This window comes from Gigantopelta aegis, chromosome 9, assembly GCF_016097555.1.
Source record: "Gigantopelta aegis isolate Gae_Host chromosome 9, Gae_host_genome, whole genome shotgun sequence".
NCBI lineage: Eukaryota > Metazoa > Mollusca > Gastropoda > Neomphalida > Peltospiridae > Gigantopelta > Gigantopelta aegis.
In genome coordinates this window covers 20,763,621-20,781,150 of record NC_054707.1, presented here as the reverse complement: position 1 = coordinate 20,781,150, position 17,530 = coordinate 20,763,621, and the positions used below count along the sequence as shown (strand labels likewise).

At 38.0% G+C, this 17,530-nt stretch overlaps 1 protein-coding gene across 1 annotated transcript in view; it reads right to left on the bottom strand.

Annotated features, from left to right (window-relative positions):
* Nucleotides 1-17,530, bottom strand: part of LOC121381494 (calcitonin gene-related peptide type 1 receptor-like) — a 60,431-nt gene that overhangs the window by 18,781 nt on the left and 24,120 nt on the right. The window contains exons 6-7 of the mRNA XM_041510814.1: nt 12,696-12,826; nt 4,861-4,924 (exon numbers count right to left, since the gene is read on the bottom strand). Of these exons, the coding sequence (XP_041366748.1) occupies nt 4,861-4,924; nt 12,696-12,826 (195 nt within the window). The remainder of the gene's footprint in view (nt 1-4,860; nt 4,925-12,695; nt 12,827-17,530) is intronic.

Sequence of the window (17,530 nt, the reverse complement as noted above, 5' to 3'; positions counted from 1 at the left end):
CCCTCCAGTATCTGAAAGTGTTATTTTGTTTAAAGGCATTTATCAAATTACTGTACTTTTTTGTCTTAGCATAATAATATGATAAACAAAATTCTGGTGATATATCAGGAACAGTTTACTCCTGCACAACAATATCGCAAGATATTCACCCGTGCTACCCCCCCCCCCCCCCCCACACCTCCCTTTAAAGGAAGGGAAAGAAGAAACGAAATTGCTTTTTGTTTGATTTCCAGATTCTCATTTCGTCGCTCTGTCGCATTTAATCTTTTCCATCTTTCAATTTGTTCCTATTTAGATCTGACTGACTTTCTCCGACCACGCAATCAACTTGTCAGCCATCTTCTTTCTAATATGGCACTTTCGCGAACGACCGTTCAGACGAGCCAATACCGAAAGTGTTGGCAGTTAACGGACGAAATCACTCCGGATGGAGATATTACAAATGCTAAAATGGCCGTACTTTTAAGCTATTAATAAATAATAATAAAAGTACCAGGAATATCTTTGATGCCTTCCATAAAGTACATATTACTGTAAAAAAAACCCCAAAAAAAACAAACTTTTTTTACCCTCCTCCGCTCCGCCTACATTTGACTTTTGTATGTTTTATTCTTGACAGCTATCCACGCATAGGGCGTGACGGTAATGAGGTTTCTCCTTCATTATCTGAGGTCGGGGCGTAGCCCAGTGGTACAACGCTCGCTCGATGCGCGGTCGGTGTGGGATCGATCCCCGTCAGTGGGACCATTGGGCTATTTCTCGTTCCAGCCAGTGCACCACGACTGGTATATCAAAGGCTGTGGTATGTACTACCCTGTCTGTGGGACGGTGCATATACAAGATCCCTTGCTGCTAATCGAAAAGAGTGGCCCATGAAGTGGAGACAGCGGGGTTCCTCTCTCATTATCTGTGTGGTCCTTCACCATATGTTTGACGCCATATAACCGTAAATAAAATGTGTTGAGTGTGTCGTTAAATAAAACATTTCCTTCTTCCTTCTAGATCTTCCACACTGTTAGCACACTGAATACAACAAGGACTGGAATTATGCATATTTTAAACAAACTTCATTTTATTAATTCTGACATAATATATGGTAGTTGAAGAAGTTTGTTTTGTTTAACGACACCACTAGAGCACATTGATTTATTAATCATCGGCTACTGGATGTCAAACATTTGGTAATTTTGACATATAGTCTTAGAGATGAAACCCGCTACATTTTCCCATTAGTAGCAAGGGATCTTTTGTATGCACCATCCCACAGACAGGACAGCACATACCACGGCCTTTGATATACTAGTCGTAGTACACTGGCTGGAACGAGAAATAGCCCAATGGGCCCACTGACGGGGATCGATCCTAGACCGACCGCGCATCAGGCGAGCGCTTTACCATTGAGCTATATGTTTCAATTAACATATATATATATAGCATGGATATAAATACTACAACCCCTCGTCCTTAAAGCCCTTAAATGGTAATTGTTAAACGTCGACTAAGAAATGAAAGAAAAATCCATTTTCGCAGAGTAGATTATTCTTGAATGACAGGATATTTTATATGTTGGAAGATAGAAAACAGTGGGTACCACGGCCTTTGATATACCAGTCGTAGAGAGCTGAATGAACAATAGTTCTGCCGCTAAGTTAATGTTTCAGGGGCAGATCTAACGGTGGTGTAAAGGGTACAAATACACCCGTGTTGACAGAAACTGTATGACCCTTATGAATTTAGCTAACATCGATCGCACTCTTCCCCTCTCGTAGTGGGCCCAGTGGTACAGCGCTCGCTAGATGCGCGGTCGGTGTGGGATCGATCCCCGTCGGTGGGCCCATTGGGCTATTTCTCGTTCCAGCCAGTGCACCACGACTGGTATATCGAAAGGCCGTGGTATGTACTATCCTGTCTGTGGGATGGTGCATATAAAAGATCCCTTGCTGCTAATCGAAAAGAGTAGCTCATGAAGTGGCGACAGCGGGTTTCCTCTCTCAATATATGTGTGGTCCTTAATCATATGTCTGGCGCCACATGACCGTGAATGATGTGTTGAGCGCGTCGTTGAATAAAACATTTCTTTCTTTCTTTTCTTCCCCTCTCGATTTCTATAACAATTTACAAACGCTAGTATGTTTTTTGTGTGATTTTGTATGGTGTTTTTTGGTTTTGGTTTTTGGGGTGTTTTTTTTTATCAAAATTCCTTTTTGTGAACAACACAAATAAGATTTTAGGTTTCTTAACTAAAGCCAATTTCATCAAAGCATTCCTAACATTCTGAAAAAAACCCATTTAATTCATTAGGTGTTTTTTTTTAAAGAAAAGTATCTTGCTAGGAACAAAGTCTATTAACCGTATTAATTACAAGTATTTGTGAAAATCAGCTCGGCCGTTTGATGAATAATCGTCTTCCCAACATCAATGATGGGTGGTTCGTCGCCCAGAGCCGTGCTTGTGAACAATCAGTGGACATCAGGCTTATTATCTTCACAGTGGGAATAATTGTCAAGAAGACAAGAAACCAGGAGGGTTTTCAAATCAAGTTTGTCAAGTGAGAACTGAATCAGAGTATGAGCAAAACAATTCTCACAATTAACTCAGAAATTGAAAACTGATTTGTTTAATTATATTCTGTTCTAGTCTAGTCAAGTCTAGTCTAGTCTAGTCTAGTCTATTATGTTCTAGTCTAGTCTATTATGTTCTAGCCTTGTCTAGTCCAGTCCAGTCTAGCTCAGCCCAGCCCAGCCCAGCCCAGCCCAGTTTAGTTTAGTCTAGTCTAGTCTAGTTTAGTCTAGTCCAGTCCAGTCCATTATATTCAATTATATTCTACTCTATTCTATTTTGTTCTGTTCTATTCTATTCTATCCCACTCTATTCTAATATTCTATTCAAGTATATTCTATTCAGTTCAATTCTATTCCACTCTATTCTAATATTTTATTCTAGGTAGTCTATTCTATTCTATTCTATTCTATTCTATTCTATTCCATTCTATAATCTATTATATTCTATAATCTATTGCATGTATATTATATTATATTTTGTTCCATTCTATTCTTCTCATTACTCTTATCCGTTTGTGTTGAAGTATTCAGCATAGCCATACCCTTGCAGATCAACAATAGATGACTACCGATATTTCTAAATTAGTTTGAAAAACCTCAATATTTTAACTGGTCAATGAACGTGTCTGTTTAACTATCTTCTTACAACATAAACGTTTCCATGTGTTTTATAGTTTGTACCCCGCTTAGGTTGTTTTTTGCCATTGACAAAAGTGTGCAATTAATATGTATAACCGCACACGTTTTAACACTACATTTCACTGAGCCAAACTTGCTTTGTGCGTCTGTTTTTAGCTTTTCGCGCCATAAAATACGCACAGGCCCCTAATGCACATGCTCCATCCCTGTCCCGAGTTAGACCCCCGATCCTATCGGAGGCCGGACTCGAGATAGGCGTGTTCGAAACTCTAGTGGTATATGGACACGTTAAACCAGTTACTAAGCTAAGCACATGCTCCAAATACTGCAGCTTTTAAAAACTGTTTCTTTTCTTTTTTATATTTTAATTGTTTTAACCCAAAATTACCTAATGTTAAATGCGTTTCCTTCTAAAAAAAAATAAAAAAATATATCGATTGTTGTCTTCGTCCGTCCGTCCGTCCGTAATTTTAATAATTCTGCTTCAGTATCACAAAGTAATTTACTAACTGACAATGTCGAGAAAAGAAAGGTATTGGATTTCTGAGCTACTTTCACATTTCACAAATATATATTAATATTGATCAACAAAACAACCCACATTCGCAGATAGCAAAAATATGATATAAAATCGAACCGTAGTTAGAACGCGTCATGTTATCTCGGTAATATAGCGTTACATACAATAATGATTTGCGTGGTGTTAAAAGTGCGTTGCGGTTCAATCTGTTTCGACCCTTTCTGTCTGTTTCCTCCGACTCTGTCTTCTGAGCTGTCCACACCATCGCCTACCTGTATCAACTTCCTCCACGGGTGCAGTCTCTGTGTATTTCCCTGCACCCACCTGGCATCCTCGTCCTCTGCCGCTAATAAAGCTGGTCTGACCCACGGCACTAACTAACGAGTTAGTAGGTGGTTACAAGTGCCTCTTAACAATGCCAGAAGTAACTACTGAACACTCCCCAAAGTGGTCAGACTAAGCCCACAGCTAAAAGCTGATGGGGAATGGCAGGTGTGTGGCACAGATAGCCACAGGAGACAAGCACCTGTCGCGGTTGGAGACAAGGACTGGGATGTGGAGGTGGGCAGCAAAAGAAGTTGAAAGATAGGAGGAGTTGCCAGATAGGGAAGAGATGAGATGGAATTCAAAAGGAGAGAAAGGAAAGGGGGCAGTGGGATAAAAAAAGAAAAGAAAAAAAAGTGCGTTGCGGTCATTCTCATTATCAAGACAGTAGAGGGCAGGACGTAGCCCAGTGGCACAGCGTTCGCTCGATGCGCGGTCGGCGTGGGATCGATCCCCGTCGGTGGACCCACTGGGCTGTTTCTCGTTCCAGCCAGTGCACCACGACTGGTATATCAAAGGCCGTGGTATGTACCACCCTGTATGTGTGATGGTGCATATAAAAGATCCCTTGCTGCTAATCGGGAAGAGTAGCCCATGAAGTGGCGACAGCGGGTTTCCTCTCTCAATATCTGTGTGGTCCTTAACCATATGTCTGACGCCATATAACCGTAAATAAAAAGTGTTGAGTGTGTCGTTAAATAAAACATGTTTTTTTTTTTTTTGACTAAGACAGTAAGAATACATATACATGTATACATATAGATATATGCATGTACACAACAGTTTAGTTATACTGGCATTGTTTTGTATACTCACAACCAAGGATAATATTACAGGAACAACAATAGCCCACAGGAAATTCGATTCAAACAACCAGCACCTGTTAAAAACATAAATGAATAAATACATAAATGAGTGAATGAATGAGTGAATGAATGAGTGAATGTATGAATGAATGAATGAATGAATACATACATACATACATACATACATACATCCATCCATCCATCCATGCCATGCATGCATGCATGCATACATACATACATACATACATACATACATACATACATACATACATACATACATACATACATACATAAATAAATAAATAAATACACAAATAAGTTTTGTTTTTATTTTTGTTTTGTTTTGTTTTGTTTTGTGGTTGGGGTTTTTGTGTGTGTTGGCGGGGGGGGAGGTGTAGCTCACAGGTAAAGCGCTCGCCTGATGCGCGGTCGGTCTAGGGTCGATCCCTGTCGGTGGGCCTATTGCGCTATTTCTCGTTCCACCCAGTACACCACAACTGGTATATCAGAGGCCGTGGTATGTGCTATCATACCTGTGGGATGGTGCATATATAAAATATTCCTTGCTACTAATGGAAACATTTAGCGGACTTCCAAAGACTACATGTCAAAATGATCAAATGTTTGACACCCAATAGCCGATGATGAATAAATCAAGGCGCTCTAGTGGTGTCGTTAAACAAAACTAACTTGCTTTTTGTTTTTGTTTTTTGAGGCTTTTTTGCGAAATAACGCGTTTTGCAAGATTTTCAGCTGTCAAAATACATTTTCAAAGCATTTCATTCTTGTTTTTAAAAACCCACATTTAAATATTTTTCAAACACAGATATGTTATGATACAAATATTTATACAATTGAATATTTATTAGTGTTCAATTATTCAAATTTTCCGTTTCTCAATTTAAAAAACAAAACAAATCATGAGTTAAAAAACATACATGTTTTATCGACACTCAACATCTGCTATTTTTACACCAAGCGTCTCGATGTAACATCATCGGAAACGTGTTTTAAGGCCAAATCTAACAGTTAAATTCCTTTTCGGTGGACAACTTGTCATTATTGTGACATTGTATTAGTCATATATAGACACTTATATAATCGTGTATTATTTGTATTAAGAGTACTATATGAGTGGCCATTAAATACCATTTATCTTTCAACGAATTGTTTAAAAACGTATCCATCCAGCCAAAGCGACTTGAATAAAAGTTTAGTATAAATTTACGGCGTTTGCGCTAACTTGCAGTTTGACTGAAAACATATTTTATTGCATATAATGTTTATATACAAAAGGTTTTGGCACAAGTTATCCGACTTGCTGTTAATTTATGCACCGCAGAGCAGTCAGTTTCACGTTAACTTACACGTTAAAGTGTAATCAATTTCGATCGTGCTTATTTCATTGGACTGTATAGCAGTGGCTACCGGGTTATCACCTAGGAACAGCCATTCGCATGCCTTTAAATCGAAATCATACATAAGCGAGTGGGTAAGTAAATATTATTATTCATTGATTTTTGTTGAAATGGACTAAACCTTCACATCCTGGTATTCCAGATTAAAGTCTGAAATATTGTTTTTATTGTAGTCAACATCGGGATTCTATGGAGGAATGATTATTATTTGCAAATTTCGTATTCTGGGTTCATAATCTTAATGTATTCGTGTTCATCAACATTATGGCTGTATGGAAAGAAGGAAGGAAGGAAATGTTTTATTTAACGACGCACTCAACACATTTCATTTACGGTTATATGGCGTCAGACATATGGTTAGGAACAACATAGTTATACAGAGAGGAAACCCGCTGTCGCCACTTCATGGGATACTCTTTTCGATTAGCAGTAAGGAATCTTTTATATGCACCATCCCACAGACATGATAGTACATACCACGGCCTTTGTTTCACCAATTGTGGAGCACTGGCTGGAGCGAAAATAGGCCAATGGGCCCATCGACGAGGATCGAATGGCTATATGGAAAAACGTTTACGACTTAAATATCAAAAGTACTGACAATCATTTAATTTCGTTGATTTGGCCGTGGCTTGGTAATTTCAGTTCCGCGTGATACACGGATATTTAAAACTTTCAGCTTCCGTTAGGACCATATATAAGTGACCCAGTTTACCAATTCACCATAATCTTTCATTTCGCTAATGGATTGATTGACACATATGTTATTGCTTTTACAAACCAAATGGATTAGGTACAAGTTTTTCAACTTACATGACCTTCTCCATAACATATTGATGGACAGGAATACGGTAACATGTGGAAATGTAGACTAAATTTAATTTACTACTAGTGTAGTAATGTTTGTATTACACATGGGAATTTAGACCAAATTTTATTTAGACCAAATTTAATTTACTACTAGTGTAGTAATGTTTGTATTACACATGGGAATTTAGACCAAATTTAATTTACTATTAGTGTAGTAATGTTTGTATTACACATGGTATTACACATGGGAATTTAGACCAAATTTAATTTGCTACTAGTGTAGTAATGTTTGTATTACACATGGGAATTTAGACCAAATTTACTTTCCTATTAGTGTAGTAATGTTTGTATTACACATGGGAATTTAGACCAAATTTAATTTGCTACTAGTGTAGTAATGTTTGTATTACACATGGGAATTTAGACCAAATTTAATTTGCTACTAGTGTAGTAATGTTTGTATTACACATGGGAATTTAGACCAAATTTAATCTGCTACTAGTGTAGTAATGTTTGTATTACACATGGGAATTTAGACCAAATTTACTTTCCTATTAGTGTAGTAATGTTTGTATTACACATGGGAATTTAGACCAAATTTACTTTCCTATTAGTGTAGTAATGTTTGTACTACTAGTGTAGTAATGTTTGTATTACACATGGGAATTTAGACCAAATTTAATTTACTACTAGTGTAGTAATGTTTGTATTACACATGGACTGTCTTCGGTGGTGTCGTGGTTAAGCCATCGGACTACAGGCTGGTAGGTACTGGGTTCGCAACCCGGTACCGGCTCCCACCCAGAGCGAGTTTTAACGATTCAGTGGGTAGGTGTAAGATCACTACACCCTCTTCTCTCTCACTAACCATCTAACAACTAACCCACTGTCCTGGACAGACAGCCCAGATAGCTGAGGTGTGTGCCCAGGACAGCTTGCTTGAACCATAATTGGATATAAGCACGAAAATAAGTTGAAATGAAATGAATTACACATGGAAATTTGGACCAGATTTACTTTACTGCTAGCGAAGTAATGTCAGTCTTTCATACAAAGTTGTAATATTGGTTTAATTGATCGACATTAACACTGTCAACTTCTGAAACTGTGAACTGAGGGTTTTTGGAGCAGTCACTGTTTGCTGTTTACCGGCCTCGGTAGCGTCGTGGTTAGGCCATCGGTCTACAGGCTGGTAGGTACTGGGTTCGGATCCCAGTCGAGGCATGGGATTTTTAATCCAGATACCGACTCCAAACCCTGAGTGAGTGCTCCGCAAGGCTCAATGGGTAGGTGTAAACCACTTGCACCGACCAGTGATCCATAACTGGTTCAACAAAGGCCATGACTTGTGCTATCCTGCCTGTGGGAAGCGCAAATAAAAGATTCCTTGCTGCTAATCGGAAAAAGTAGCCCATGAAGTGGCGACAGCGGGTTTCCTCTCAAAAATCTGTGTGGTCTTTAACCATATGTCTGACGCCATATAACCGTAAAATAAAATGTGTTGAGTGCGTCGTTAAATATAGCATTTCTTTCTTTATTTGTTTGCTGTTACTGTTAGTGTGATCCCGTATTTCTTTTCTTTACATACACATCACGTCAGTAATATATTATGCAATTTAAATACGAAACACACAAGAATATTACTGAAAGAGAAAGAAAGAATGATAGATAAAAGAAAAGAAGGAAAAGAAGCTAATGGATTGTGCAAATGGAGGATAAAGGCCACATTTTAAGGTTAGTAAAGTTTTTATTTTTTTATTATTAAATTATTTTTGCCATGTAGAATAGTAACAATAAAGTACACTCTTTCTAAGCTCTACAAAAACTGTACACTAGAACTTGTAAGTTGACAACAGTAGTTGAAAAAATTAAAGGTTTGTTTTGTTTAACAACACCACTAGAGCACACTGATTTATTAATAATTGGCTATTGGTAATTTTGACATATAGTCTTAGAGAGGAAACCCGCTACATTTGTTCCATTAGTATTCCGGGATTTTTTATATGCACCAAACCAGAGACAGGATAGCACATACCATGGCCTTTGATGTACCAGTCGTGGTAGTGCAGCAGTTGAAAGCAGAAATTACATAATTATATACTTGGGAGTTGAGACCAATACAGAGGTCAAGAAAAACATATGTATATATGGATGGAAAGTGGAAAGAAATCAATGTACTCTAGTGGTGTAGTTAAACAAAATTAACAAATTTGTTTTGTTTTTTTTGCTTGGTGGTGTTGTTTTTTGGGGGGTGTTTTTTTTTTTTTTTTTTTTGGGGGGGGGGGGTGTTGTTGTTTTTTGTTTGTTAACGAAATAACGCGTTTTGCAAGATTTTCAGCTGTCAAAATAAATGTTAACAAAAAAACATTTAAATACTTTTCAAACAGAGATATGTTATGTTTTATATGAAATTTAATTAATTAATAACATAGTTATTTCTGTATATAATACAAATATTGAATGTCACCAATATGGGACTGAATGTCAGTGAATACGGTTAGCTTCCTGATACTATGGGGGGGGGGGGGGGGTCGTTCCAGGATCGATCCCTGTCGGTTAACCAATTGGGCTATTTCTCGTTACGGCCAGTGCTCCATAACTAGTGTAACAAAGGCCGTGGTATATACTATCCTGTATGTGGGATATTGCATATAAAAGATCCCTTGCTACTAATGGTAAAATGTAGCGGGTTTCATCTCTAAGACTATATGTAAAAATTACCAAATCTTTGACATCTAATAGCCGATGATTAATAAATGTGCTCTAGTGGTGTCATTAAACAAAAAAACTTTCTATGGATGAGTGTTTGGGTTGCAGTCAATATTCGCTGTTACTACGTGTGTGTTCCATTATTTCTTTTCATCAGTATATTAAGAGTTGAAAACAATAGAAAGCAGAAACAACGAATCGGAAGGAAGGAAATGTTTTATTTAACGACGCACTCAACACATTTTATCTACGGTTATATGGCGTCAGACATATGGTTAAGGACCACATGAGAGAGAGGAAACCCGCTGTCGCCACTTCATGGGCTACTCTTTTCGATTAGCAGCAAGGGATCTTCTATATGCACCATCCAAAAGACAGGGTAGTACATACCACGGCCTTTGATATACCAGTCGTGGTTCACTGGCTGGAACGAGAAATAGCCCAACGGGCCCACCGACGAGGATCGATCCCGGACCGACCGCGCATCGAGAGAACGCTTTACCACTGGGGTACGTCTCGCCCTCTCAACGAATTGGACCATACAGATGAACCCATCCTCTGAATGGGGTTTTGCCCCCGTCCCAACCAGTTCCTCACCACTAGTATATATCAAAGGTCATTATGTCTGCTATCCTGATTGTGATAAACTGCTTATAAATGAACTTTTATCTGCTATATATAGAGGAATCCGATTCGTCACGAGTATTTTTTTAATATGGACAATATCAATCGAGTCTATGTTATCGGTATTTATCGAGGCTCTGCCGACACAAATGCCGATTAACTAGACTAGGTTGATATTTTACATATTAAAAAAACCCTACAACATTTGTAAAATAACATTTTAATTCAATCTTTAATACATCACAGTACTGAAGTCGCCGCCATCGGTAAAAACATCATTATAAAACTGTTGCTTAGCACAAATTAGTTTGACGTCACGCATTTTTAAAAACTAAATATTTGAAAACGTTACGCTCAGATACGCAGGTCTTGTTGGCTTGTAAGCAAATGACCCATCCATAGCAACACATTACCTAGAGACCTTGCAAATTTGCATACCATTATTAACCGGGTTAAGTTATTACATGGGTTTATGACATGGATATCATGGGTAAGTGATAGGATAAATCAGAATTATCAAATGTTTGACATTCAAGTACTTAATCAATGAGCTTGGTGCTTATAAAACGTTTAGAGTCTAGACTCGAGACTCTAATAGAGTCTGAGACACTAATGTCATGACAACGCCATATAAATTGTATGTGCGTGACGTCATTAGAGGTTGAGTCTGGACTAAACGTTTTATAAGCACTGACCCAGGTGTTGTTGTACGAAACAAACTTTACGTTTTAATTAAAATATATTACGAGTACATGTAACAGTAAAAACCAATACAGATCAAAACAAAAAATCAGTTACTCCAAGACCGAAAGCTGACAACAACACAACAAACAGCTGAAAGTAACTACATAATAAATAAGTCTACATAGACGGAGATTTGAAAACACACGGACACATGGATGTACAGACAGAAGACGGATAGACAGGCAGATGTTTAATATAGATGGACGACTGTTATAAAGGTGACATCATACGATACGAATAGCCACGAGAACAGCCGATTCGGACAAGACAGCATTACGATTACATTGCATGCTATGTAATCGGCTTTTCTCGTATTGGGAACTCGTATCGTGTGGTGTTGCCTTAACAATAAACGAATGACGTGCAAAATACGTACTTTACGTTGTCGTCTACTGAGTGGCTACGTAGACACGCATATATTATAGTTGGTAAAATGGGAAAAACTGAAAAGAACATAAATTAATTATGATACAAGTTTATTTATTATTTAAATTGGACTAAACAATAAAATTGCATATAATTAGTTTTATACATTTTTCACTAGGCTCCTCTATCTTTAACTGTCTGCCATTTTATTTATTTATAAAAAAAATTACAAATTTAGTCAATACACGTATTTTAATTATTAATTATGTTTTTTAATTGGATGTAGGTTTTATCCAAAAAAGTTAACCAAACCATTTATGTGTTAAAGTTGAAGCTTTAGATGACTTTGTTATATATCCTGGTTATTCTAATGGTTATTTTCATTTTTTTTTTTTTTTCTTTTTCTTTTTACATCTTATCAAAGTGAAACACGATGTTAAAAGGCACTAACCCTAGCAGGCCGAAGGGAATCACCTAAGCGAGTTGAAAACGAACATGTATGGTGGGGATTTTTGTTGTTGTTGTGGGGTTTTTGGGGGGTTGAGGGGGGGGGGGGTGCTTTTTTAAAAAACTTATTTACTCTCAGTGTTACTCTATATAAGGATTTTAAAAATCCGGCTTGTGTTTCCCAATAGAGATTGTATCCTGGTGTTTGTATTAGCTCAAAATGCATTGTATGCGCAACAGAAAAATTATGTACTTCGTGAACCAGGGTTAGTGACTTTAAAGAATGTTTCCGTAAAATCTGTAACAGGTCGGCGACCGATACAGACTGACGCAAATTGACACAGTCCAAATAAAACTTTTTGTAATGAAAACAGAAGGTCTATTTCGGTCTGCGTCGAATCGGAAACGGATAGGGGTACATGTAATTGAAACCAATGTCGTGTTAAGGAGGCCGAGCGCCCGCGAACAGTTTGACTGGTACCATCGTCTTCTATCATTATCACATTCATTTAACGTTGGACGCAAAAAAAAAAACCAGTCTAGCGAATAACCGCAATCGCTCATCCCTTTGAACATAGCTCCGTTCAACTTTGCAGATCTCTGTCGCCGAGCATTTGCGTTGATCTGGGCTTCTTAACGATTGTATGATAAACCAGGCTTAACACAAAATGTATGAATATTTATACGAGTAATAGTGTACCTACCCCATCCTAGGAAATAACACAACCACACCAATCTGTTTTCTTTGGTGAACACTTTTGTGACAGCGGTGTGAAGATAGAAACCCTCGCACAACATCCAGCAGTAGTTGCAGACCGTCGTGTACTGGGTGACTGTGTGTAGACTGCGACACCAGATCTGAAACCAGGTCAAACACCGCGAAAGGAAAGAAATAGTTTAACGACATCTTATTACGTTAATTGTTAAGTTAGCGAGTATTGGGTTTCAGATAATGATTAAATGGTGGTACTTACTTAACTTTGTGTCTTATTTATATAATTATTAAGATTTTCCAATAAACGTCTCACACATATACCAAAAACAACAACCAAAAAAACCCTGTTAACTGAAAAGAGCACTCTTATCCTTATTTTTCTGGGTTATCAAATACTTCCTGCACCCCTCCCCCTCCCCTCCCCCTCCCCTCCCCCTCCCCCACTAGCTATGACCTTGGATATCTGACCGAAACTGCAAAAGAAATAACAGATTAATTTAGCAGATTTAAATTTTTAGTACGCACGCTACGCTTACGGTACTTGTTTAATTGGAAAGTCGATCTCAATTAGCAATTAGTAGACTTTAAGGTCTAGCAGGACGTATCGATATGTGATGAAAGTTAATAAAAAAACAGAAGTATCATGATATGGGCATTGGTCTATTTCATCGGCAAGACAAGACAAGAATTTTATTCTCATAAAGAAAATATAAACAAAATAAGTTACAAAGTGTTTTCTGTAGTGGTAATGGACATACTATTTAAGTAATATTAACCCGGAAGACTGACCCTCTCAATGACAATTTGCAAATATTTACATAGTTTACACAAAAGTGATTTTTTAGTTGTAGAAAATAACTGGTAAAAGGTAACTGCACTTGCTCTATTGGTATAGTAACTAGGTATATACACATTTCGCTCAGTAGATAAAGACGTACATTTAAAAATACAGTGAAACTCATCACCAACATCAGTGTTGCACAAGTGACATATTCTGTTTTCTCTCTAAATATTAAACCATCTAACGGTTTCAATAGGAAGTCTGACATTACCAGTTCTAAATTTACAAAGAATTCTAGCATTTTTTGTTGAGAGTTTCAACAAATAATTTTCTAATTTAAATTCATGCTTGAACATTCTGTAGTTAATACCTTTTGATGAGTCAAATTTATCACTGTTCCATTTTCGTAAGTACTGGTCACATAGTATTCGTTTAACTGCATGTTTTAACCACAAAACATCCACCAGAGTGATGTTTTGAGGTACTTATGTCGAAGGATCGAACACAATGGGATTCGGGTTTTCTTGTCCAAACCAGTATATCAAAGGTCGTGGTAAGAGCAGTGGTTAAGCCATCGAACTAGAGGCTGGTAGGTACAGGGTTCGCAGCCCGGTATCGGCTCCCACCCAGAGCGAGTTTTACAAGGGATCAATGGGTAGGTGTAAGGCCACTACACGCTCTTCTCTCTCACTAACCAACTAACAGCTAACCCACTGTCCTGGACAGACAACCCAGGTAGCTGAGGTGTGTGCCCAGGACAGCGTGCTTGAACCTTAATTGGTTCTCCGGGGATAGACGATTTCTAAATACGCTTAAAGTTATAACTCACGTGTTAAACAACGATTGACGTCACAACTCAAGTTTTTCAGAATTCTGTCAAATTACTTATTCACAAATATTGCCATTTCACGTTGGATCATTGTTTCAAACATATTTAAATAAATTAATATTTTTAACTTTATATTTATGATATTTTTATGTCGTTTCATAATGTGGACTATATTTTTTCCGCGTATGATTAAATGAGTTTGTAGGTGAAATGTTTATGAATCGTTATAAACAAACCGTAGCTTGCAAATTTAATGTTTTGTTACTGTAATTAAATGGGCAAGAATAAGAATTAATCACCGTTGTGAGGTGTAGATATCAGGGCCGTACCCTGATCAAAATCCTAGGGGTGGGGGGCACTACTTTTTATAAACAAATAAAACACTATACAAAGTAAACCCTGAAAATGATATTTTCAGGGGGCAATTGCCTCCCTCTTCCACCCGCCCCCCCCCCCCCACACCCCCCCCCCCCCCCCCCCCCCAGATGGTACCGCCCTGGATACGGCAATCCCAATCCTCGGGACAAATTGTTTTTAAAACCATTTTGTCCCTAGAATTGGAATTTCCTTATCTATACCTCACAATGATGAGGGATTCTATTAATATGTGGCGAAGTACATATAAAAGATCCCTTGCTGCTTAATGGAAAAATTATTGAATCTTTAATGGTTATAGGCATGTAAAACAAGTTTTGAGTTGAATGGAACATTGCAGAGGGTTTCCGCTGAAAACTATGAGTCAGAATTAACAAAATGGTTGACATCCATTAGCCGATGATTAATTAATCAATATACTATTGTGGTGTCGTTAAAACATTTTTTTTATTTTTATTTGACAATAATTCAACATGGCAGTTAATGACAGAGATCACTTCTAAGTGAACTAGACTGGTGGCCATCTCGGTGCAGGACTAAACCACCAAGCCAGGAATAGCCTAATATTAATTGGAGTGGGTGTGACTGGTTCTAAAAGAACTTGCCTGAAGGCCAAAATACCCATGTCCTGAACGAAGCCATATACGACCATATACATGCGACTCGCTATAAATGTCTTGTGCGGTGTAAGTTGTTAGGCTACTTAATCGCGAAATTAGCACGTGGTTTGCTATAATAGTTCGAAATATCTGCTGTCAACCTGAATTTGACGGGAAAATTCTTTTCCGTGTGTAAAATAAGGAGTGCTGACCAAGATGGCTGCAGTGCTTTTAAGCGATACTTAACGTAGACTGAGTATTAAAGGCGGCGTCTACAAAATGGATTATGACCATAAAGATACTGACATCCAAAAGGAACTTTACAAGGCTTGAAATTGTATCATAGAAAACCAATACCTGGGCTTCTAGATTGTGGTAGCCTCACTCCCATGGCTAGTGATATTCAATGTTGTGCTAGTAAATAATTACTGTTGCCACGCCCGATGGCTAGTGATTTTTTTTTTTCAAATGTTGCAGTTAAGTCTATTTTGTAATTATGAATATCCTGCCCCCACCCCAACCCCCAAATGTTAGTATTTTTAAGCTCTATCTCCCTTTTTAGGTGATACATCTGATTATTACTATTATTTAGTAAAATTGTATTAACTTAAGTAAAGTAGGGCTAGTGAATTTTTAAATCACTGATCCCATGGCTAGTGGATTTTATAAAAAAAAATTCCTAGAAATCCTGCAATACACATGTATATAACTACAGTGATTATGGTGGGATATCAAAATATCAAGCACGTTCAACATCTAAACGTCACAATGCTCTTCGTGATACATGCAAACAGTTTGTAAGGTGATTTCTAAATTGGTTCTTTTCGTGTAGCAACAATATTTATCAAATTATAAAAAAATTATGTTTGTAAAATTTCGTTTGGCCGTTAGTATATTTATTCATTTTTCTTGTGACATGAATTACCATGCGCACAAGAAATTATATCCAAATAACTTCACTTACTAGGCCTACTACGTATAAAGAAAGAAATGTTTTATTTAACGACGCACTCAACACATTTTATTTACGGTTATATGGCGTCAGACATATGGTTAAGGACCACACAGATTTTGAGAGGAAACCCGCTGTTGCCACTACATGGGCGACTCTTTCCGATTAGCAGCAAGGGATCATTTATTTGCGCTTCCCACAGGCAGGATAGCACAAACCATGGCCTTTGTTGAACCAGTTATGGATCACTGGTCGGTGCAAGTGGTTTACACCTACCCATTGAGCCTTGCGGAGCACTCACTCAGGGTTTGGAGTCGGTATCTGGATTAAAGATCCCATGTCTCGACTGGGATCCGAACCCAGTACCTACCAGCCTGTAGACCGATGGCCTAACCACGACGCCACCGAGGCCGGTCCCTACGTATAAAGATATACTATTATGAAATAAGGGTGACCGACATGTTAATTATAACAGACGACGTCTCAGTCTGACGTTTATTTTAATTGTTAAGCTGATAATGAACTGGCTGCTATTTTAAAGTCGCATACCCTAGTTTCAATCCGTAAAAATGGACACCAAGATAGTAAATCTACAAAGCTGCAACACATTTAGATAAAGTTACAACAGAGTGAAACACGAGTCTGGTACGTTAAAATAGGGAAATATCCTTAAACATAGACTAGAACTCGACTCCATAACCGTTACTTCTCAGACGTACGTGCGTTGTTTGGGTTTTTTTAAATATGAAAACTGCAGTTCGTGGTGTTATAAACACCAGGATGACCAGAAACACTTCGGTTGTACGGAAGTGGATAATGAAAACAATAAAATACAAGTAATATTTGATTTCGGTGACCGACGGAGATCGATCCTAAACCGACCGCGCATCAGGCTGCCGCTTTACCACTGTAGTAGTATCAGAAACTACAAAATAATTTTTTGTTGCAATTTGTTCCCATTCAAGTCTCTTTTTTTTCGTAGACTGACTAGACTACGCTGGACTATCTCCAGCCTCTTTCTTTTGCTGATTTACTAATGTGGTATTAATGGAACAAAATCTTCTTATTGCCGAAAACTAATGTGTTAAGAGAACTGGGCACTGAGATTTGGTGCCTGTCTGGCTGGAATTATTGGCTTCAGTAATAAAACCTAATGTATCGGTACGACAGTGGTTCTATAAGACTGAAAGACGTACCGGCCTCGGTGGCGTCGTGGTTAGGCCACCGGTCTACAGGCTGGTAGGTACTGGCAAGGCTCAATAGGTAGGTGTAAACCACTTGCACCGACCAGTGATCTATAACTGGTTCAAC